At 41.3% G+C, this 25327-nt stretch overlaps 1 protein-coding gene across 2 annotated transcripts in view; it reads left to right on the forward strand.

The window, feature by feature from the left end:
• The first annotated feature begins 1463 nt into the window (after positions 1 to 1463).
• The window catches only part of RUSC2 (RUN and SH3 domain containing 2), a 32645-nt gene continuing 8781 nt past the window's right edge, over positions 1464 to 25327 (forward strand). Inside the window, exons 1-2 of one of the 2 annotated variants that reach the window (XM_044658728.1) lie at positions 1464 to 1539; positions 12023 to 14083. In XM_044658728.1, coding sequence (XP_044514663.1) covers positions 12091 to 14083 — 1993 coding nt within the window. In that variant the 5' untranslated portion in view covers positions 1464 to 1539; positions 12023 to 12090. Of the gene's footprint in view, positions 1540 to 11834; positions 14084 to 25327 lie in introns of those variants that run through there. The other variant, XM_044658735.1, reaches the window with a different exon arrangement.

A 25327-nucleotide genomic window follows, 5' to 3' on the forward strand; every position in this document is an offset into this window, starting at 1 on the left:
GCTGAGGTCTCTTCAAGCTCTAAATCTTTGATGCCATGATTCTGTACAATACTACAATAGATCCAGTCAGAGTTGTTAGAAAAGCACTTTGGGTCTATTCTTCTTTCCTACCTTCTTCCACTTCAGTAGTATTAACCAGGCCCAACACCTCCTTTAGCCTCAGAAGTTGGCATCTTAGAATTGAATAACAGAAAATGAGAAGATACAGAATTTGTATTGCTTGTTGTACACATAATTCTTCTGGGTAAAATTGTCAGGATTCCCAGACGACAGAATGACTGCTATAGACCAGCCCAGCCCACCCCACCCTTCCTCTTTATTCACAGAAGGTCTTGAACCATGGGAGAAAGGACAGAATTCTGCCTGTCTGCCAAAAAACCACCCTCCCAAAGAGCTCCTTCCTGTGATTCAGAAATTACTCCCTTTTCTTAACACACTATCCCTCAACTACCATCGCCAGACCTTTCTCTTTGTTCTTTAACTAAATTGAAGAAGCCTCCCTTCCCCAACTGGGATGTCTGGAGGAATAAGGTTTAGCCTTACAGTGACAAAAGGCAGAACTGTAACATTGGATTTGGGTAGACATCTGTTTCTGCTGCTGAGAGGGGCTCCACTGCAGAGCTGAGAAACTAAGCTCCATATTGGTACAGGGAACCATTCCTAAAGTGAGGGACATAGATCTCCATTTCTTAACTTGGGACTCACTTGCTGTTTCCTCCAAAGAACTCCCTGGAACCTACAGAGAATGGTTGCAGTGTTACTATTTGAATACTGTTCCTTGGTCTCCTGAAACTCAATGTGATCACTCTCCCAATGCTTAGTGAATGGAATCAGTCCTTTATTGTCTCTCAGATATACTTTCCCTCCCTACCATCCCCTGCACCTGATCTCATCCCCATTCTGGACCCACCAAGATTAAACAAAGAAAGGGGGCAAGAGGAGGAAGTGGGGTGCCCTTCAAAGGTGGAAAAGGGAGGGGTTTCCAGCTAAGAACTGAAAGGAGGGGCCCAGAGAAAGGGAAGAAACTCCAAAATCTTTCTCCATCCCAAATTTTTTCCCAGGGCCTTCCTAGGGAATGAGGAGGGCTGGGCTCAGCCCATCCTGCTTCCTCCTCTGCTGCCCAGAAAGAGTCCTCCATCTTCCAGTTCCGCCTGCCCTGGATCTCTGACTCCTTCCTCCTTCCTCCTCCCCCACCCCCTTTCCCTGGGCTGAAAGCCCATGGGGACTTACAGGGCGGGAGGCTGAATGGCTGTGCTATGGGCATGCCTGTTCCTTCCCTTTCCCCCTTCCCTCAGCAACCACGTCACCGCAGCAGCAGCAGCAGCAGCAGCGGCCGCCGCGGTGGTGGTGGTGGCAGTGGCAGCAATAGCGGCAGGGAATCTGGAGATGGAATTGCGCAGCCCCTCTGCATGAGCAGAGATGCAGCCGTGAGGAGCAGAAAATAGAGCTGAGGAAATCAACAAGATTTCCCAGCCCAGCCTGGCCAGAACCATCAGGAAAGAGAGCCCGAAGGTCTATTTGAAGGCTCCTAACCGACAGGTACAGCTGGATGGGGAGGGAAGAACAGGGAGGCTTGGATGGTTGCCTGGCTCTTTCTTTTGCATCTCTAGATCCTGAAAGCTGGCTTTGTCTGTCTCAGGGCTGAGAAGATGGGGTCAGATAGAATAGCTACCAGAATTCCTAAATTGTGTGTGTGTGTGTGTGTGTGTGTGTGTGTGTGTGTGTGTGTGTGTGTGTGTGCATGCCTACAGCCCAGGATGGCCAGGTCAAAAGGGTTCCTGCTGGTGCTGCCCTGTCAATAAGGTAAAAGGTCTCCCCCTCCCCCCTCGATTCTGCTGGCCAAGACATCTGCATTTGTTTTGGTTCAGAGAGTCAGGCCGCTCCCTCCATCCTGCTGCACTCTATGTAGGGTACCCAAAGACAAAAGGCTCTGGAGTATGTGTTAGGGAGTGCTGCTAAAGGAAGGCTGAGTCTGTACCCCCATATGGGGTGACCATGGAGATAATCATCCCCCTGATTTCGATAGGGACCAGAAAGCCATCGGTATAAGATCTAACCAGAGAGAGTGTTCTCCCCATACTGCTGACCAGGAATGCTCTAAGGTGTGCAGGGCAGCCAACAACAGGGTTGAGGATAAAGATGGGGATGGGTTGGGAGAGGGAACAATATCCAGAGCAGCTGACCAGAAAATCAGTAACCTGAAGAGGCCCCTGGTATCACATTCAGACCCCCACTAGGATATATCCCCTTCCTCCTCCTTCCATCCTTCTCCCATCCCCCAACCATGTCCTCTCACTCTGCCACCTGCCTGCTCAGAAGACTCTTTAGTATATAATGTTAGTGTATATGTCTATACACTAACTATATATATATAGTATATGATATATAGTGTTTATTGGAGACCAGAGCCCTCAGACCAAGGACACTGAAATTTGGGACCAAACCCAGATTTCCAGCTCCTGCTCTCTACTTCATTCTCTTCCTCTCCCTGGAGATTGCAGGACCTGAGAAAGATGGGCAAGAGAGAGACCCATTAATAGGCACAAGGACTGACTGAAAGATAGCACTGGCTATGCGATGGGGCCTTTCTTCCTGAATAATGCACTTTTCTAGCAAAGTCAGTCTGACTTCAGAAAGTCTGAAAGAGGCTCCCATGTGTGGGTTCACCAGGGAACAGGACAAAACAGCTCAGGGGGGAAAAGCAGAGGGGGCCTGATGCAGCCCTAACTAGTTAATTTTACATCCTAGGCAGTACCAAAAATGTGCATAAGCTTCCTTCCTCCACTTTCATAGCAGTTATTTTGTATATTTTATATATTCTTGTGAGACATCTGAAGCAAACACTTTATAGACCTTTGTTACAGCTTTGGCCTGGAAGAAGAAAAGCCCCAGGGAGGGTGTTTTGGTCCCTCTTAGTTGGAATCTTCCCTATGATAGTCAGTAGCATACTACTCAGGAGTCTCCATTGAGACTCCCTGTGGAAAGGGAAGCCAAGGATGGAGCAAGAGCCCTCCCAAAAATCCTTCCTCCCTAGTCTCAGGAGTTGAGACTTGTGGTCTCATGTTGATTGAACCCACAATTCAACTGCTAGCTTGGTTAAAGTCATTTAATCAGTGAGCAGGCATTTATTAAGCATTTACTATGTGCTAGACACAGTGCTTAAACTAAACATAGATAAAAAGTCAAAAAATACTGTCCCTACCCTCAAGATGTTTGCATTCTAATGTGGGAGGCAACACATAAATGTCTCCTTCTCTTGGTATCCCACTCCAAGAACTCTGGAAGCTGAAGAAAAGGAAAGCTATGTGTGACTGGGGCATTTCACTCTTCTTTTCTGGAGCCATATGCTCCTTAGGAAGGAAAAATAGGGCAACTCGGTGGGAATGACATCAGGTTAGTGTCAAGGAGCAGCAAACTAGCTAACAGCTGACCAAAAGTGCTCAGCTGGATAGGTTTCCTGAATGACATTGGATTATTTGACCCAGCCTACCTTTATCCTGGGTCCATGTGGGAGTGGCTTTTCTCCCTCAATAAAGTTTCATCGAAAAGGGGCAGCTGAGTGGCTCAGTGGATGGAGAGCCAGGCCTAGACATGGGAGGACCTAGATTCAAATCTGGCCTCAGACACTTCCTAGCTGTGTGACTCTGGGCAAATCACTTAACTCCCATTGCCTAGCCCTTACCACTCTTCTGCCTTGGAACCAATACACAATATTGATTCTAAGACAGAAGGTAAGGGTTTTAAAAAAAATTTTAATTAAAAAAATAAAGTTTTAGCCCATGGCTTCCATCTCTTCTTAACATAGAAGCCACAGCTGAGGCCATTGAACGATAAACTCTGAGCACACAGTTCCTAGGTGGGGAATTATAGAGAGATTGAAGAGATATAATCCTGAGCACTCTGATGAAGCAACCAGAGGACTGGTTAGGAAGACCTCCATTCAAATTCTCCCTCAGACCCATGGAAATCTTCACCTCACCATTCTGAGTTTATTTCCTCATTTGTAAAATGGGGATAATAATACTGCCTACCTCACTGGGCTGTTTTGAGGATCAAGATATGTAAGGTACTTTGCATACCCTAAGGGTCTATAAAATTTTAGTTATTATCATTATTATTCATCTTGGTAGATGTTTTCTACAGGAGAGCAGTTCACATCATACCTGTTTTACTTTCCCATCTAGACTCGGCTGATCCAGTGGAAGGAACATGTGCTAGGAATAAGACATAGATTCTAGTCCTGGTTCTTCTAGGACCAAATGTACAACTTTAACCAAGTGGTTCCCTTCATCTGATTGCAGCACCTAACCCAGAAAGTTGTTTTAAGGATAGAATTGTGATTATAGATTTGAAAACTCTTCTAATCAGTGAAAAGCTACTATGAAACTCTTAAGGTAATATAGAGATTATTTTTATTTTGGCCCACTTCTAGTGCCTCGCATAGATGATAAATGACATTACAGCACAGATGATAAAAGAGTTCACCTATGCAAGGCAGAGGCCCCAAGTAGCTTTTCATTTTTATTTTATTGGAGTTTCATGTTAAATTCAAGTCTGTGTTCAAATGCCTGAACCCAAGGGTTTTCACTTTCTCCAGAACCTGGAACATAACTTCCCCACATGATATTCTCAGGACCCAAAGAAGTGGTGTCATACTTCTGTGTCTTGCCTTCCCAACCATAGTATGAGCTTCCCCAGAGTCAGGAATTATGTCTTCTTCTGCTTCCCCCATAGCACAGGGGTGGGGACATAGAAGGTACTTAGTGTAGCTTGACTGATGGATTGGTGCTGGGTTAAATGATGGCACAAGGAAGAAAGAAATAAGCATTTATATAGCACCCATTATGTGCCAGTCACATAATTTCTTCAACCCTTTCCTTCTTAGAATTAATACTAAGTATCTGTTCGAGGGCAGAAGAGCAGTAAGGGCCCAGGGTCACACAGCTAGGAAACCGTCTGAGGCCAGATTTGAGCCTAGGACCTCCCATCTCCAAGCCCTGCTCTTCTATCTGCCAAGCCATGTTGATACTCCTTTGCTAAGTGCTTTTTACAAATATCTTATTTGAATATTCACAGGAATACTCCTCCTTGAAGCCTAGGGCTAATTATAAGAATAAGGGAACAATCCTTGAAATCTGAACCTAGTACTGGCTAGTAAGGTGATTTCAATATGGCCTCTAATGGAAAGACTCTCCCTTCTCAAGCATCCATGGCTCTCTAGCCTCAGATTGGGAAAAGAAAAAGTCCAGGTTTTTGTAGTAGTGGCTGTGGAAAAAAAAAAAAAAAGCTAGGAGTTTTAGGTGACCACAAGCTCCATGGGAGCCAGAAGTATGATGGAACAACCATATTAATAGAAGCATAGTATCTAGACTGAGGGAGGTCATGAACATATCATGCTCTGTCCTAGTGAGGCCACAGCTGGAATATATTCAACCAGTCAGTCAACAAGCATTTATTGAGTGCCTTCTCTGGTCCAGGCATAGTGGTGCATTCTGGGGATACAAAGGACAGTTTCAGATCTCAAAAAGTTCAAACTAATGGACAGCTGAACTTAGGAAAGAACACTGATGAAGCTAGAGGAGGAAGATGACCAAGATGGAAAGGAAATTGAATATTGAGAGATATGAGGTTGGAAGAACCAAAGACATTTACCTTGAAAAAGGTAAAACTTTGTAGGTACATAATAGTTGGCTTTGAGTATTTGAAGGATTATGTAAAAACTCCATCTCTAATTCTTTCCAAAGTCCACTGCTTTCTGGTAGTTTTAGACTAGGGGTCTATATCCCACTACTGCTGCCACTAGCAAAGTCTTCAGCCCAGGTTCTTAGACCTTGCTGGTCCTGTCAGTCTCCTTGACAGTTACCTCTTTTGTTTTTTAACATATCTTCTATCTAGGACTCACTACTAAGTATCTAGGTAGGGACTAGATAATTGGGAAGTGACTTACTCAGAGTCACACAGCTAGGAAGTTTCTGGGGTCAGATTTGAACCCAGGGCTTCTATTCTCCAGGCCTGGAGCTTTATCCACTAAGTCACCTAGCTGCCTTGATTCCAGTTACTGAGGTGGGAGGAGGGGTGACTTTGAGGGGCAATTGATCTAAACCTTTATTGAGAGGATTCTAATGTTATGAAGGGAGTTCGGCAGTATCTGCTAGCTCATGGTAAGAAGAAAGAAACACAAAGAAGTGACTGTTAGCTGGATTTCTTTAAAAGACCTTTTTTCAAAAATGTATTTGGTTGTAACATTCAAAATATTAAGATACTCAGTTAACTTCATCTTCCCTCCCCTCCCCCATTAGAGAAAGCATCATTTGACAGATATATATAAAATTAGGTCTTACTTATTTCTATTTATTAGTCATATCTCTAGAGGTAGCCATAGCCCAAGTCCAAATCATTCTAAAAAGACGATTTCTGCTGCTATATATAATATTCTCTTTGTTCTGCTTTGTTTTGCTCTTTGTAATTTCATCTAAGCCTTTCTATGTTTTACAAAATTAACCTATTTATCATTTCTTACAGTATAGTTGTATTCCATCACAATCATATGCCACAACTTGTTTAACCATTCCCCAATTGATGGGCATCCTTTCAGGTTCCAGTTCTTTGCCACCACAAAGAGAGCTGCTATAAATATTTTTAAACATATAGTTTCTTTTCTTTTTTCCTTGATCACCTTAGAAAATAAACCTATTAGTGATATTGCTGGGTCAAAAGGTATACACAGTTTTATAACTCTTCAAGTATAATTCCTCTAGTCATTTTTTACACAATGAATTCAGGGAACCTTGCCTTTCTAGAATTCCCAGATTACTGAGTTCTTAAAGAACTACATTTCCTGTATGTTTCTTATCCCTGAGCACTTTGGCCAACCTAGATTCAGATCGATGCCACATCCAATTCTTAATTAACTTTCCCCCTTCTGCTCCTGCCATCATAACTGAATACCTGACTTTGGCATCTGCTTCCTCTTTTCTTTCTCCTATCCTTGCCACTCAGACTACAAGACTGTGTTTCCAGAATTTAGACACTTAATAAATTTTAGTCAAATAGTTGCTTGACTCTTCAGAAGGAAAAGATATATTAGAAATATATATAAAATTAATTTATACTCCTATAGACTAGATGATAATTAGACCTCCTAAATTTTTCTACCTATATTTCCCTCCAGGGGCCTGTCCATTATCTCCCATAGGACAGGAGCCCCACACAACAGCATCTGTTCTCTTATGATCCCAGAAGTTAATAGAGCCGTTGGAACCAAAATGTTCCCATACCAGTTTTAGGATTCATTCACAAGCTTCTTGGATCAAACTTATTGGCTCCATCTACAGTTCCAGGATCATTCTCATCCATTCAAGAATCTTCTTGATTGCATGGCAGTTTAAGGATGTTCAGTCTACATTGGTATTTTATCATTTGCTATTTGATGCCCATCATACTACTTTACATGTAGTCTGTGGTCAGCAAAATCTGTTACCTGAGTAAAATTATAGTAAGTAGAGCTAACCAACAGTAGAATGGTCTATTTTGAGAATTAGTGAGTTCTGAGTCAAAGCCAAGACTGGATGATTACCTGTCAGGGATATTATACAAAGTATTCATAGAGTTATATATTTATAGCTGAAAGTAACCTTAGAGATCCTATTATCCAATCTCCTCATTTCATAGATGAGGAAATTGAGCCTCAGAAAAATCATGTGATAGCCATGGTCACAAAGACAGAGCTAATATTCCCAGGTCATCTGACAATGAATCCAGTGTTCTTTCCATGCTGTTCTAGTTGCCAACATTGGTAGAGATATTGTAATAAACTTTTTTAAGACCTCATCTAACTCTTTAAGATTATGTGACTCCATAATGACAACTGATGTGTTTGTAAAAAAAAGAGAGTATGTAAATTCATCTAGCCAGATTCATTGAATCTCTGGTTAGGAAAAAATAATTTAACTTATAGTTTATTGCTAAGGATGTCATCAAACTTTCAGGGAGGATTAGAAGATTAAGAAGTGGAGGGATCAGTGAGCAGAATTGATATCAGGACCAGGGTTTAAGATAGACTGGATAAGAGAACAATTTTTCCAAAGGAGGGGAAATTGGGAAGAGATTGTATCCCCCAAATCCAAGCCTAGGCAAGAGTCATAGGCCCTGGGTACCAAACTCCTAATAACAGAAGAAAAGAGGGAACTTGGCATTGCATCCTGGTCAATTGGGAAGTGCTGTGTGTCTGAAGGAGGGGGATAGGAAATAGTGATTCTATCTTTCAGAGAGGGTGGTAGTTCCATTTCCCTCCCATCTTTCTCACTGTGGAGAAAGCAGATCTAGGATGAAGTGTATAGGGGTTTGATTGTGAGTAGAGAGGAAGGTTAGTAGGATGAGATCAAAATGAGTAAAGAAAATTTGAAATGAACTCAAGTCACCAACAAAGACCCAGTCATGGGAGAGCAGACTGCCAGAAGTAGTTGTCAGAGAGGAAGTTTATCACGAGACAAACATGGCCAGGAGGAAGGGAGGGAGAAAGGGATCTTCATGTGGACATGCACTGGTTTGTGTGTTAAACATCTGTGTTCCATTTGAATTTGCTAAATAAACCTGCCTTGTGATAAGGGAGACCTTCTATCACTGCATCTATCAGTCTTGGCTCCAACAAGCACTTTATCTACCTCAGTTTAGATCCAGGCTTTAAGGAAAACAGCCACTTCATTACCTGGCACAATCATTTAGCAGACTTCTTCAGGCCAGACTGGCCTCTCTTCTCTTGCTGAGACTAGGAAGAACCAAAGGAAAAAAATCCTGTGGCTATAAAACATCAAACTCCTCACCAGAACTGAGATCCCCGTAGAGATATCCTGAAACAGTTTTCCCTGGAATCATTTATTCAGTTTTTATTTAATACTACAATAAGCCAAGAATTTGAGGTTTAGAGCCTGGGTAGAGAAACTTTAGCTCTGTAATTTTCATAGACAAATAGCAAAAGGCAATATGCCCCACTTATGCTTATAGCGCTGAAAATGCAACGTGGCCTTAAGTCTTCAGCAGAGATAGTTAAATGGTTCAGTGGAGAGAACTCCAGGCCAGGACAGTGGAGGTCCTGGGTTCAAATTTGGCCTCAGACACTTCCTTTGCTCTGACCCCTGGACAAGTCACTTAACCCCACCTGCCTCACTCTTACCATTCTTCTGCCTTGGAACTGATATTTAGTACCAATTCTAAGGCAGATGGTAAGGATTTTAAATTTTTAAAAATTTGGAAGGTAGTAGCCTCAAATAGCAAATGACAGAATAGAAAAATGATGAGAAAAGCATCCTGGAGTAGAAGATGAGAAAATAGAAGTAACAAGAGAAGGAAGAGAGGAATGAGAGAGCAGCAGCAAATTGAGTTAGAGATTATGATGGAGTGAAAACTATTTGAGTAGGCAAAGCCTGAGAGCTCAGAGATTTCATAAAACTGGCATTAGGGGATCAGTAAAGATGGACTGTCAGCTTTAGCCAGAGTAGAACATAAAACCAGCAATAATAGTTAGCATTTATACTTTAAGGTTGGCAAAAGTGCTTGACATCTATTATCCCCTTTGATCCTCACTACAACCCTGACAAGTAGATGCTATTGTTTCCCCCATTTTACTGAAGAGGGAACTGAAGCTGAGAGAGATTAAGTGATTTGCCTGAGTTCCACAGCAAAGTAAGGCTCTGAGGCAGAATTAAAAGCCAGGTCTTTAAAATTCCAAGACCAACACCCTATCCATAGCATCATTATTGAGCTGCCCTCAATGACCAAGAAACCTCTAGAGCAGTGATTCCCAAAGTGGGTGCTACCGCCCCCTGGTGGGTGCTGCAGTGATCCAAAAGAGTGGTGATGGCCACAGGTGCCTTTATCTTTCCTATTAATTGCTATTAAAAATTTTTTTTAAATTAATATTTTTTCTGTAAAGGGGGCGGTAGGCCAAAAAAGTTTGGGAACCACTGCTCTAGAGTAAGGCTTCTTGACTATCTGTATCTTGAACCATGTGGACAGTCTGATGAAATCCTTATAGAGTCCCTGTCAAAATAACTTTAAATGTATAAAATAAAATGCATGCCATTACAAAGAAAACAAATTATATTGAAATATTTCTTTAAAATATCTGTATTTTATTTTCTCAAAAGAGAGCCCATATTAAATCCTGAAGACTTGAAAAGAAATGTTGAAAGACAAGTACACAGGGGGCAGCTAGGTGGCTCAGTGGACTGAGAGTCGGGCTTAGAGCCAGGCTTAGAGACAGGAGGTCCTAGGTTCAAATCTAGCCTCAGACACTTCCCAGGTGTGTGAGCCTCGGCAAGTCACTTAACCCTATTGTCTAGCCCTTACTGTTCTTCTGATTTGGAACCAATACACAGTATTGATTCCAAGGTAGAAGGTAAGGGTTTAAAGAAGGAGAGGCAGGCAGACAAATACACAACATATACAGTTTTATTAGTATCACATATATGGTGCTTAAGATCTAACTTCTAATTTTGAGGGTACTGTTATCAACTTATCTACCATAGATATTTTGTTCCCTATTAAAGCCAATAATATTTGTTATTGGATGCAGATTAGAATTTTTTCTTTCTTTTTGGAACAATTAATAGAAGATTAGAAGTGTTTCCTGGTCAATGAATATTAAAAACATCTATTATAGATTGAAACTTGGGAGAGGTCAATCTTCTAAGTTTGCCTTAATCTTTAAAAAAGCATGTAAAACTGAATCTAGGTCTTCCTAGAACAGTGATGGCAAACCTTTTAGAGATGGAGTGCTGGCCTCCCCCCAGACCTAGTATCTTATCCCTCCCCCCTACCGAGTGTCGGGTGTGCCCTGTTCGCCCTTCCCCCCCATTACCCCACACAGGGGTGAGAAGAAGGGCTCACATTGGGCTGTTGAATAGAGGTGGGTGAAGTAAGGAATGTCCTCAGCAAGTTTAGAGAGGAGGAGGGAGTGACCCAAGTGCTCCACTCCCTTCCAACTCTGCTACCTGTGAGCCACCCACCTTACCCCCTGTGTGCTCCCATTGGGTCGCTGGGCAGAAGGGTGGGGGATGTGAAAAAATGTCATCAGGCGTAGTGGAGAGGGGGAGGGGAGCCCAAGCCCCTGTGCCTTTCTAGTAATGAACTCGGAGTGGGGTGGGATGGGGGAGAGGTGACTGCATGCCACCTTTGGCACCCATACCATAGGTTTGCCATCACTGTCCTAGAAAATGTTTTATTCTCTCAGAAATAGACTGCTGTTATTGGGGACGTAGACTTGAAACAACCACACCAATACAACTATCAATAATATTGATTGATGACACATGTTAAAACCAGTAGAAATGTGTGTTGGCTATGGGGGGGTGCGGTGAAGGGGAAAGTAAAAACATGAATCATGTAACCGTGGAAAATTTTTCTAAAAAATAAAATATAAAAAAGAAAGAAAGAAATAGACTGCTATTGGTGTAATAGAATACTAGATTTGGCATGAGGCCAGGATTACAAATCTGGACTCTTCCCCTTATTCCCTATAGCACAATATTTTTAAAACAAATTCATGGACTCCTTGAAATCTAACCAGACTCCTTGGACCTCAGGTTCAGAACTCCTGCTTTAAAGAGAGAAAATTGTGGTTTAGTGAGTCAGGTCAAGAAGGTTGTGGGATAAGACTTACAAAGCACAGGGGACAGCTCTGAACTGATGGCAGCAGAAAGCATATTGCATTTGGAATTAAACTGTGTATGTTCCAATCTTGGCTCTGCGACAGTTATTTCCTATTTAACTTTAGACACTTCCCATCTCTGAATCTCAGTTCCCTCATCTATAAAATAAGTGTTGGACTACATGATCTCAGGTCCCATCCAGCTCTTAAGTCCTGTGATCCTAGGATCTCTCAGATCTTCTCCTGGGAATGGGGCAGGGTTCTGTGTATTCTGGGTACAGACAGAAAGGTATGCTAGGATATGGAAGGCTGTGTGTGTTCACTCAGGAAGGCGAGGTGACATTGGGTTCCTTTTCTCTCTTTCTGTCTCTCCAGGTGCCAGGCCTTCCTGATGAGATGTGTCCTGCCCCAGAGGGCTCCGGGGGCAGTATCTGGGGCCATTGATGCCCTCAGCCGAACTTTCCAGAATGGATAGTCCCCCCAAGCTGACAGGAGAAACCCTCATCGTCCATCATATCCCCCTGGTGCATTGCCAGGTCCCTGACAGGCAGTGCTGTGGGGGTGGAGGTGCGGGCAATGGAAGTACAAGGACCAACCCCTTCTGTCCACCTGAGTTGGGCCACCCTGACAGAGATCTGACCCAGGCTGACTCTCTGCTCTACAGTAAAGTGCTCCCTGCCTCAGGAGGTACTGCTGGGGCTGGGGCTGGGGCTGGGGCTGGTCCTAAAAGCAGGAGCCGAGATGGCCGAGGCCCTGGAGTTCCCAAGCGGCACAACCCTTTCCTGATGAAGGAGGGTGAGCTAGAAGACCCATATGGAGATTGCAACAGTTCAGCCCAACAGTCCTTTCATCTGCATGGGAGTGGACAGCCCCCCTTCCAACTGGCACCACCTGGCCCCAGAACAGGGAAAGCATGGGGAGCCACAAATAGTCGAGCTGGTGTGGTAGAAGGACAGGAGCAGGAGCCTCTGAGCAGTTCAGAGATACAGAAATGCAGTCATGGGCATCACTGTCCCCCAGAACTGGAGGCAGAGACCATGGAGCTGGATGAGGGGGGTGGCCCTGGGGCCAATGACACCTCTGGTTTTTCTTTCGACCAAGAATGGAAACTTAGCTTAGATGAGTCCCCGAGGAACCCAGGTGTCCGAGCCTGTGGCTGTTCAGGCTCAGGATCTCGACATTGTCGTTGTAGCAGCACATCTAGCCAATCAGAGGTGGCTGACCAGTCCATGGGCTATGTTAGTGATTCTTCCTGCAACAGCTCAGATGGCGTATTGGTCACTTTCAGTGCCCTCTACAACAAGATGCATGGTCACTCCCGTGCCAATCTCAACTCTGCCCCCCTATCCTGCAGTGATTCTTCCTTCTGTAGCCACTCAGACCCTGGAGCCTTCTACCTGGATCTGCACCCCTCCCCAGCTGAGTCTAAGATGTCCTGTGAATCCCATCACCCTGACAGTGGGGATGGAGATGGGGGCTGTGGCTGCCCTCATGCCTCCTCCCCTGAGTTAGATGCCAACTGCAACTCCTACCGCCCACACTGTGAGCCCTGCCCGGCTGCGGCTGACCTTACCGCCTGCTTCCAGAGCCAGGCCCGCCTTGTGGTGGCCACTCAAAACTACTACAAACTTGTCACTTGTGATCTGTCCTCACAGTCCTCACCCAGTCCTGCTGGCTCCTCCATCACCAGTTGCTCAGAGGAACACACCAAGGGCAGTCCTGGCCCAATCTCAGGCCAGCCCACTGAGTACTACCTATTCCAAAAGCCAGAGGCCCAAACAGAAGAACAAAAGACCAAGAGTTCTCCAGCAGAAGTGGGATCCGGGATGGGCCCAGATTTAATAGAGGGACAGGTGTATGTCAACATATCTCCTCCCAACCTCAGCAGCGGGCGTCAGCGTTCCCGAAGCTATGACCGAAGTCTAGAACGAAGTCCCCCGACACGGCTGGGCTCCCTGGAGCGCATGCTGAGCTGCCCTGTTCGCCTGAGCGAGGGACCCTCCTCATTGGCTGGACCTGGCTCCTCACCCAGACGTGTGACCTCCTTTGCTGAACTGGCCAAGGGTCGAAAAAGAGGTGGAGGCTCAGGTTCACCTCCCCTGCGGTTGAGCACTGGTGACTCCTCTCTGGAGTTCTCACCCATCCCTGAGGCCCATCGGGATGGGACAGGCCCACTGGATGAGGGTGCACGCTGTAGCCACAGCCTACCATCTCTACCCCTTGGGCTCTGCATGGACCCCAGCAGCCTGGAAGCCCAAGCTGATCAGGGCTGCAAGGATGGCCTCCAGCAGGGTCCCCAGTCCAGTGAGTTGCCACCCACCAGTTTTGGAGCTGCTGGGCAGGCACCCCTGGCTCTTTTGATGGAGCCAAGTTCTTCTTTCCCAGCAATCCCAACCAACAGCCATACCCAGAGGGATATAAGAGCTAGAGCTGACGGTAAGGATTGGGGAACCCAGATGAGTCACTGTGAGCTGGGATACCAGATGCCAATACACTGGATCATTCCTGGCTATGTCTATGGAATACCTGAATAGATTATAGAGCAGAGGTGAAAGGATGGATGAGTAGAGAAATAAAGACCTTTGAGGACACTCCAACTCAAGTGTTATAAAGATTCTGAGGTAGGAGGTGCTGTGAGAGAAACAAAAGATGTATAAGATACACTCCCTGTACTCCAGATGCTAAGTGCCTAGTGGGGGACATAAGACTGACACACAGGAGTCAGATAAGAGCATTTCAAAGTGCATTCAGAGAGGAAAGAGATCACTGTGGAGGAATCAGAAAAGACTTTCTAGAGAAGCTAGGACTTGAGCTCAGCTTTGAAGGAGATAGGTAAAAGATAATAGGCTGGGTAGAAGGCAGTCCTAGTTCAGGGTACATGAACAAAGGGACAGAGATGAAAATAACCAAACATGTAACCTTCAGCAATACACTAAAGAAATCAGACCTGCCTGGAGTGGAGGGTACATATTGGGAAGCAGATGAAATCAGGTTGGCATAAAGCAAAGAGAGTCTAACACATTTCATAGATAAAATCTATAATAACAAAAATAATAAAGCATTTAAAACATCCTTTTATCTTCACAACAATGCTAGGAGGTAGCTACTACTATGATCCTCATGTTACAAATGAGGAAACTGAGGCAGGCAGCAATTAAGTGACTTACCCAGATTCATGCATCTAGTAAATGTCTAAGGCTGGATTTAAACCATGCCACCTATCTGCCTGTGATTGTAAGATTTCTAATTTGTGTGGAAAAGAAGTGCTATTGACAATGAAGCCTAGAGGAGGAGCTAATTTGGAAGGAAAATATAGTTTATTCAGTTTGAATATTTTGAATTCATATGGTCATAGTATCGAAATCTAGAAGTAATCACTTAGTCTAAGCCTCTCCGCTATCTTATAGATAAGGAAGCTGATTAGAGAGGAATAAAGTGAATTGTCCACAGTCACTTAAGGAGAAGGTAACAGAGTTGAGATTTAAATGTGAAGGTCCTTTGAATCCAAATCCCAAGTTCTTCATGTTCACCATATTGCCTTAGAAGTACTAAGTACCTTTCCAAGTTTGAAACGATGGCAAGACATCCAGATAGAAATGTCTAGCTGTCAGACCACTTGGGCACACATAAAGTAGTTTCTTTGATCAATGATACTCTAGGATCTAGGATGGACTTGAAACCTTGATCTCCAAGAGCTAGCCTGATCCTTGGAGTTTCTCCCATGCCCCTATAAAGTAACAGTTGTTTCCCAGTCTGTAAAGCTCTGCTGATGCCCAAAACTATGCCTTAAAAGTTAAGGAGATCTAAAAATTCATAAAGCACTCAGCCTAGGGCACATACAATATAACTAATGGTATTGTGTTTTTTTTTTTTGTTCAGTCATGTCTGACTCTTTGTATCTCCATAGACTATCCTCTCTGCAGGTGCAAAAGTACTGGAATGGTTTACCATTTCTTTCTCCAGTAGATTAAGGCAAACAGAGGTTAAGATACTTACCCAGAATCACACAGCTTTTAAGTATCTGAGGACAGACTTGAGCTCAGGTCTTCCTGACTCCAAGCCCAGTACTCTATCCAGTGTGCCACCTGGATGCCTTCCTAAAGATCATATACATAAACACAAAGTATGAAGAACAGGGAGAATTTTTCAGTGACCTGTATTCAGTACATGCTTTTCTTCCTGCCATGGCTAGGTAACTGTTTTGTAGACCCAAAGTGTAAACTGGTCTCCCTCCTTGAAGAGAAGGTAAAAGGAATTAGAGAACTCTATTCTTCAAAGAAAAGGATCCAAAAGGCAGAAGGTAACATTGACCTGTGTCAGAAAGTTATAAAGTAGAAAAATAGGGCACAGAGGAGAAAATGAAGAAGGATCACTGAACATTGGGAGCTGATTAGTAGGCATAAGGGTCCTCCCAAAGAAGGAGGAATTGTAACCTGTGAGGATGAAGCAGCTACTTGTTCTCCAAAGAGTGATGATAGGAATCTAATGATATCATCTAGAAAGAGTGAGAGGAAGAAACAAGTATTGGTGCTTGGTGATTCCTTACTGAGGCAATGAGGCAGCTCTGTGCCACCTGGAAATACAATAGTAGGACCCACTGTTTTCTTTCATTGTTTATTCAAGACCTAAAAGAAAACCTTCCGACTTGTCCAACCAGATGACTATTTCCCACTCCTGTGACTGATGTAGGTGCTGCATTGCTAAAGATCATAAAGTCACAGATAGTGTTTTGATCACTTCTACATAATCAAGACAAGGACTTCCTAAGGGAAGGGAAGAATTGAGATTTGAACAACTAAGAAATTAGTGTCTTTGGGGAAGCTAGGTGGCTTAGTGGATAGAGAGCCAGGCCTGGAGATGGAAGGTCCTAGGTTCAAATCTGGCCTCAGATATATCCTAGATGTGTGACCCTGGGCAAGTCATTTAACCCTCATCACCTAGACCTTACCATTCTTTTGCCTTGGAACCAATACACAATGTGACAGCAATAAGACTGAAAGTAAGGAGAGATTTGTTGTTGCAGTGGTGGTGGTTTTGAGTTTAAGAAAAATTGGTGTCTGAGAACAGAGTTTTAATTTCTAGGCCTAAAAAAGCTTTTGATTGGAATGAAAGTATGAATATAAGGACCAAGATTATATCTGCCTAGAGTTTTTTAATCTAATCGAAATAAATAATAAAGGGAATTAAGGGAAGAGGAAAAACTTCATATATATGTATATATCCCTCAAGCTAGATTACTCTAAAAAGTGGCTACAATGTAAGACAAATAGTAGATGAGACACCTAAGAGTTTATAAGAAATAAAATATGTACCCAAGCCCATGGCTTAAGATATCAGTATGTAAATATACAAAATATGAATAAAAAAAGATAAACTAAAGATCTCAATGTGAAGAAACAAATTCAGCCTCATATACTGAGACTTAGGATGGCAGCCAGGCTAGAATATTCAAAATAGCCAAAATATTTTTTAAAAAGTTAAGAAAGTAGTAGTATTTTAAGAAGATGGCTCCTTGTAAAAAAAATAATAATAAATATGGGAACCATAGTGGGACAGCCTTAGAACCAAAAACAGTATTGATTCTAAGATGGAAGGTAAGGATTTTTTTTTAAGTATTTAAGGAAAGAACAATAGGGGCAAAAATAGGAATGTAATTGTCACTGGAAGATATTAGAGCTTAGAAGAAAAATAGAGTCCAAGAAACATTGCAAACCTGGCATAGAATCACTATCATAGTGGAGTATTCAATTATCCAGAAAATTCTAGCAGTTGTTTTTTTTTTCTGCCAAAAGAAGAGGAAATAATAATAATTTCCTGGCTTGTTTTAATAATCATTTCAAACTTCAAAAGTTGCAGAAACTAAGCAGAGGAACTGCTATTCTGGACCTGACTCTCACTAACAAAAATTGGTTGTTGAAATAGATGGTAAGAAAATGGTGAGGAGGGGTGTTGACTACATTTGTGAAAAAATGAGAGGAAAGTTAAACTTGCACCTTAGATTTTGGGAGAGGCCAAAGGTTCCAAGGTTCCCAAGGGTTCTGAGGAAAGAAAGGTAGGCAGGATACTAGGGACTAAATATAAGACATGCAGCCCTATATTGAGAAAAGCTCTCAGTAATGAAATCCCGAAGACAAAAAGTTCAATGCAGTTGAAAAGGAAGGCAAAATTGTATAAAGATACCAGTGTGTGGATGCACAGAGAATTCATCAACCAATATATACTTAAAATAGATAGACAGAAGATGAAAGTGAGGGTGAGTATCGAGGTTTGTTTTGGTTTGGGGTTTTGTTTTTTTTGTTTTTTTAATAACTGCTGGGAGCAAAAGGAAAATCATTGAAAGTTTAGGAACACTGCTAGTAGATGAGATGACAATGGCTACTGGGGGAAAGCCTAAAGTACTCAATTATAATTTTGCTTCTCTTTTCTCATGCAAAGAGAATAAATTTTAGACTTTGAAGGATAGAGGAAAAAATTGATTAGCAGGAAGTAGAAACCTGAAAAAAGTGAGGAGATGGTCAGATAGCATCTCACTGCCCCCATTGTGACCCAGGTCCATAGAAACAACTTCCTGGGGTAGGAAGGTAAAGGAAGGAGAAATGAAGGAAACAAGCATGTATTAAGCACTTATATATGGGCCATGCATTGTACCCGGTGCTTTATAAATGTCTAATCTCAAACAACCCTGTGAGGTAGGTGCTGTTATTACAGTTGAGAAAATTGAAGCAGACAGGTTGAATGACTTGTTCAGGGTCACAAAGCTATGTAAGTGTCTCAGGGTGGATTAGAACTCAGCTGTTTCTGATAGCAAGCCCGACACTCTGCACTGTATCCTTGTGATATGCAGAAATGGGTAGCCACATCTAGATACCTCATATATGACTTGAAACACACCTGATAATTTTGAATAATATTGGAAAACAGAAGTACCAAAGATCTGGAGAACAGAACAGAGTCTACAAATTTGACTTCTATTCCTGGAAGAATTCTTGAACACATTATAACATTATGGAGGAAATGTATTAAGACCCTAGAAAGGTCCCCTGTTGTGTCTCTTTTTACATTCCTTGATAATTCATTCTTTTTTTTTTTTAAACCCTTACTTTCCGTCTTGGAGTCAATACTGTGTATTGGCTCCAAGGCAGAAGAGTGGTAAGGGTAGGCAATGGGGGTCAAGTGACTTGCCCAGGGTCACACAGCTGAGAAGTGTCTGAGGTCAGATTTGAACCTAGGACCTCACGTCTCTAGGCCTGGCTCTCAAACCACTGAGCTACTCAGCTGCCCCCTAATTCATTCTTTATGAACAAATTTAGCTCTTTGATAAGATATAAACTTGCCTTACCCCCCTTGCCCCTCTCCCCACCCCACCGTAAGGTCACATTAAGGATGATGAAATTATGACTAGCCATACCCCTATGTGTGCCCTAATTGGTCTTCAGAAGAGGACTAAAGAGACAGATATGGAAGACCTACGTTGATAAATATTGAAAAGGACTGTACATAGAGACTCATGTTCCAACATCTATGGTGGAGTGATGAAGGTGTGTTGGAACCAGAAAAGGAGTTTCCAAACCAGCAACTATTAAGAACTCAACCCTATGGCCTGAGATGGCACTAGCAGAGCATGAGAAAGATTCCTGGTTTGAGACTTCTGGACCCAAAAAAGATAATTCTCAATCTCTGGACCAAGCAGGAACTGGTTTAGAGGAGTATCAAAGGACATAACCATGATATGAAGAAGAAAATGGGAACTTTTTCTTTTACTGAGATGATAAATTATGTGGACTGTATAAGTCCAAGAAAAGCAGTCAGCTCCATAGTGAATTATGGAAGAGATAAAATTCACCAGAGGAGCAAGCTACTTGACAAATGATCAACCTTGAATGTGTTCTTCTTATGGAGGGTCTCAACCCTATAGCTCCCAGCTTAGTCCAGGAATTGTGTTATCTAGGAGCATTTCTTCTGGTTCTAAGAGTTTTGTACTAAAAGTTCTTTTCTTTTTCAAAAATTCTTGTATCACTCCACCAACTACTTCGCCATTTTATCAACTCCAAGTTTCTGCAGCCACCAGTGCCCTGTCCATCCTTCCACCTAACACTAGACTTGTTTTACTTGTCTTCTAAGAAAAAAAATAGGAGTAGTGAGTATAAGATAGAGGGAGGGGAAGTTAAGCTTGCTATAAAGAAAAACTTCCTAATAATTGGAGCTGTTCAGCCATAAAAGAGGGGCTGGGTGGCTCCAGAGGCCTGGAGTCAGAAGAACCAAGTTCACATCTAGCCTCAGACATTCCAGGATCTCTACCAAGAAAACCTCAAATGGGGTTACAAAGAGTTAATCATGACTGATAAAACTAAACAACGAAACATTTGGCTTGGTAGGTCTGCCCTTACTAGAGGTCTTTAAGTAAAAGTTAGGTGACTACTTGTTAGATATGTTGTAGAGGGAATTTGTTCAGATATAAGTTGAACTAGATAGCCTCTAAAGTACCTCCTAACTCTGAAAATTCTGTGGTTTTTTGTTTTTTTTTTTTTTTGATTCACAAATATACAACACAGAGGTGAGCCATTCTTTCATAGAACAAGAGGGTGACTGGTCCAGGAAGGAAAGGAATAAGCAGAAGGCCAAGGGAAAAGGAAAGCAAAGGGCAGAGTCAGTTCCCTTTGGATCTGTATGATGCTGTATATGGGTATAATTGGGAGCTGTGGCTAACCAGAATGTGGGAGGAGGAAAGGACCCGTGGTTGTCACTGCTTTTAGGTGGGAGTAGAAGTCAAGATTCTCTCATAGTTTTTTTCCATCTAAGTCCATGAGTCTACCCTGAGGGGGAGAATGAACACTTCTGGGTTCTGAATTATAGTAGGTTTCCCATTGGTATTAGACACTTGAATTATGACAATATAGAGAACTTGCCCAGCCCTGATGGGTCTATGGGCATATTCTTTCCTATTCTTCATTTCTTTCTTGGTACAATCTGTCCAGGGCTAAAAATTCAAGATGGAAATTAAAGACAGAGAAGCAGGGAATTCAAATTTAGTCTAGTTTGGTATGCTTGAAAACATTTGATGTCTTTAAGAATATAGTATAAACAATTTTAGTCCTTCTTCCAACTGAACATTATGATTTTTCTAGGCATCCACCATGTGCCCAGCCTTGTACCAGGTGCTGTGTATAATGCAAGAAATGTAATTCACTGTCTATGACCTCAGGAAGTCTGTAATCTAGCTGGGAAAATAAGAGACATAAAATAGCAGTGAATGGTACAATTATTATCAAATGCTAGATTTTGTGTTTCCTGTATGATGTCCTACAAGAGATCAGAAAAGGGAGCCATCCAATAGGGCTAGGATAGTTTTCCCATTCCCAGTTCCCAATACTTCCTTCTGTTCTTAAGGTTATAGTTACTTGCCAGTTGGTTCCCTCTTCTTAGAGAACTGATCAACCAGAGCCTGCTTTATACTTTTTCACAATATCATAACTACTTAAAACCTAGAGAGTATAATAATAATAAGTTTCCACCTACAGTAATTCAAGTTATTTTATCAATGTACTGTGTTCTCAGCATTGTACTAAAGCTGTGCCTGTTTAGAGAAGTATAAAAGCACAGTCTTGCAGCCCAATACAAGAGCTAAGACAATGATGAGACAAGCTAACAATACAATACATTACAGTATATGGGTGATACAAAGGAATTCAGAGAAGGAAGTTATTGTGACCTGGCATGGCTAAGGAAAGCTTCATAGGAGAGAGAGGACTTAAGTCAAGAAGTAAAGAATGGGTAGGATTTAGATAGGTTAAGGGGAAAGAAGTGGACATTCCAGGTCAGTAAAGAATAAAATTACCAGAGATAGAGGCGAGTATGCATTTCAGAGAAAAGTAAAATGTATTTAGAACACAGTATTATAGAGAGGCTTGAATGCCAGGATAAGGAATTTGAATTAAATCCTGTAGACAGTAGGGAGCCATTGAAAATTTGTGAGCAGGGAAATTAAATGATCTGAATAGTTTTTTAGAATTGCTAGGACATCAGCTGCAAGTCTAGCCATAGAGTGACTTGACTACAATAGTTTATAAAGCATGAAGCCCCAGTAACTTTTCCTCTGCTACAAAATCAACTAGTTTAGATGCCAGAATAAGCATTTATTCATATTAAACAAGTATGTATTAATAAATGGATTAATTACCATTAAAATTGCTATATATTATCAGGTACTGGGCTAAGCACTAGAGTTTACAAAGAAAAAGCAGAGACAGTCCCTGCTCACAGGCTTCAAGACCAAGAGGAATTTTAATTGGGACCCCTGCCATGTCTGGCAAGATTTCAAGTCCCTTCCAGAACCCATTTTCAACTTTATGCTCTAAATTTGAGCCCTTAGATACTCCCTTATGGCCTTGGCATGGCACTGACTTTGCACTGACTATCTTGGAAAGTAAGATAGAAAAGTAGATAGTCCCAATGATTCTTTTCCTAAAATTGATTCCTTGCCCCACCTTATAGATATCTCCCTGGCTACAACTCTTACCCATTTCTCTCTGTTCTCTTATTTGAAGAATTGTATGTAATATAATAATATTATATTAAGGTTATTAAGACATTCTGCATTGAGTGAAAACCCCTTTTAACTCTAAAGGCCTAGTACCCATGAAGGCAGGTGCATCATCAGCTTTGGAACCCACATCAGCATTTTGATTGCTCTAATCTCCCTACCCCTATCTCTGAGAAGTGTTTTGGCATCCCAAGTGAAACCTCCCAATGGGTGCCTTTTTCTTCCAGCTCTCAACTCATATGCAGGGCAGATAAATGATACATCATGAGCATGAATGGTCAAGTTCAAGTTGCCAGCTAGTTACCCCAATAGTATTGTTAATAATAGTAGTAATAATAGGGGCAACTAGGTGATTCAAGGGATAGAGAGCCAGGCCTGGAGATGGGAGGTCCTGCATTCAAATCTGACTTTGAACACTAACTGGCTGTGTGACTGTGGGCAATCCTTAGTCCCAATTGCCTACCCCTTACTTCTCTTCTGCCACCAATACTTAGTATCAGTTCTAAGATAGAAGGTAAGGGTTTATTAAAAAAAATTTAAATAACGATAATAATACAGTTCTTTACATCTGATAGTGGTTTGGAATTTACAAGTTGTTTTCATATGCCAGTTAGATATTTCTAGAGACTGGTTTTTCTAAAAGCTTGCCCTTACATTTGTATACCAAAATTTCTTTATATACAGTAAAAATTGTCAGTTTCCTCTAAAAGAGGAGTGTCATTTTGTCTCAGTCTCATTCTGATAAAATAACTGACATTCATATAATACTTTAAACATATTATCTAATTTGAGACTTACAACAGCCCTAGGAGGTAAATATCATGGGTAGTATTCTCCTTATTTTTGTAGATGAAAAAACCTCTACTCAGAAAGAGGTTGTGATTTGACTGCATTTCACACAGCTAGTGTGTGTCAGTAGTGGGATTCAAATTCCATTATGCCACATGGCCTTTCTGAGAAGAAGAAATATGATGAATTCTTGAGGTGTCTTACTGGCAATGCCATATTTTAGAAGGTTAAAGAAGCAATGAAAGGAATTTAGTTCTGTCCCCTACAAAAGAAATGGCTTTTAAAGTAAAGGAAATTTTAGAAAAAGTAAGTATCATTTTAGAATTCATTATAGTCAAGATAAGGAACACTGGATAGTCATACATATACATAAAAGGAAGCAGATGTTAAAAGTTCAAAAGAAATATGCTGCTAAGGGCAGAGAGTACAAAAAGGAAAGATGACTCAATAGGGAATAGATATGCTAACAAAAATCTGAAGATAAAAGTCACAAATCCTGGTAAAAGAAAAAAAAGGAAAGACTTCTAAACATAAAAGTATAGCTGCAAAAGATGCTCTCCAATGAACTCAGATTTTAATAGCATATATGCAAAAGACAGAAGGAGAAGCAGGTAGCTGAGGACAAACACAGTGTGGCCTATAAGAATATCAGGAAGGCTAAAACCAGAATGAACTAAAAATTTGTGATAAAAGCTAAAAATAACAAAAAGTTGTTAAAACTATGTTCCAAAAGAGAAGGACTGGACCACCCACAACTTAGAGCAGATATATAATGTTAGAACTTAATAGAGCAGACTTAACTCATTCCTAGCCTACTCAAGTATTTTCTACCTAGGAAAATGTCTTTATCCTGGAAAGGGTAGAAATAAATTATGATTAAGAGATAATTAAAACAGATGAGGAGAGATAGACAGAGAAGACCTGTCTTAAATGAATTCAAGTCACTAGGCCCAAATGAATTTAACACCCCCAGGTGTTAAAAGAACATACTGTGATTAATATTCTGAGGAATTATGAAGAATGGGAAAGATATCAGAAGTCTGCAGACAAAGATAGTTTTGATTTTCAAAACAAAGAAAATAGTGGATTCTGGAAACTCCAAATAAGTTGATATCTATCTACAGCAAAATTCTAAAACTGATTATAAAACAAATAGATTTTCAGCATTTCAAAAATGAAGCAATTACTGGAATTCAGCATTTGGTTCACAAGTCATGTCAATTTAATTTTATTTCCTTTTTCATAAGACTGACATGTCAAGGAAGTTTTTGCAATTATCAGTGTGTCTTAAATTCAAAGCTTTAGACAAATTCTCATGTCCACATAGAGATGTAGAAATGTAGATTGAATGGCATAGTCTGGTGGTATATCTCAGTTTATTTCAGTATATGTTCAGCACCTATTGTATGCAAAGATACATATTCAGTCTAGTAGATTGATGTGATATGTAAAAGTACCAATAATACAAATTAGGTGATAAATGCATATGATGAGAGGGGGAGGAATGGTTGAGTAGGCCATGAGCCAACTGGAAACACCAAAAGAGATCACTTAAGGAAGGTGTAATGGAGGAGAATCTTAATTGAACTTTTAAAACAGATAAGAAAACTCAGTAGGCCAAGTTGATAGAGAAAAAAGGACATTTTAGACATAGGAAGCTGTAGAGATGATTAGTATGAAAAAAAAAGTTGGAAAGATAGTGTGTATGGCCTCAGATTGAGGAAGACCTTGAAGTCAGCATAAGGAATTTGGACTCTACTCAGCAGACAATGGGGAGCCATTTCAGGATTACAAAAAAAGGATTTTGTAATTGGTTGAATGACTAACAAAAACAGTTGATTAATGTGACCATGTGGAGGATGATCCCTAGTAGAGTGCCCAAGAGAACTCTCCTTGAATTTGTCCTATTCAATATTTTTGTCAGCTTAGATGAAAAGGCAGATAATGTGTTTATCAAATATAAAGATGACACAAATGTATCTAATAGGTATACTACAAAGTAAAATGTGATAGCCATAAATAAGAGATTATGTTCCAGGAAAATTTAAATTTAAAAAACTACTGTAACCTGGAGAAATTCTTAAGAAAGTTTCATAAGTCAAAGCATCCCACAGGTAACTAGATCTAATATAATGATAAATTACTACCTTTAGATTTTTTAAATTAATTGTACATGTGCAGAGAAAAAAATAGATTAATAACAATTCGTGTTAGATAACTGTGATGCAGCAGTTAGAAAAAGCTGATAAGATTAGACTGATTAAATAGAAGCATAGTAAGTTTAGAAATTGGAAATTAATAGGGCATTCGGTTTTTAAGGGATTAATGACAAACTGAACCATAAAAAAGCA

The sequence above is a fragment of the Gracilinanus agilis genome, chromosome 1 (genome assembly GCF_016433145.1).
Source record: "Gracilinanus agilis isolate LMUSP501 chromosome 1, AgileGrace, whole genome shotgun sequence".
Taxonomy (NCBI): Eukaryota; Metazoa; Chordata; class Mammalia; order Didelphimorphia; family Didelphidae; genus Gracilinanus; species Gracilinanus agilis.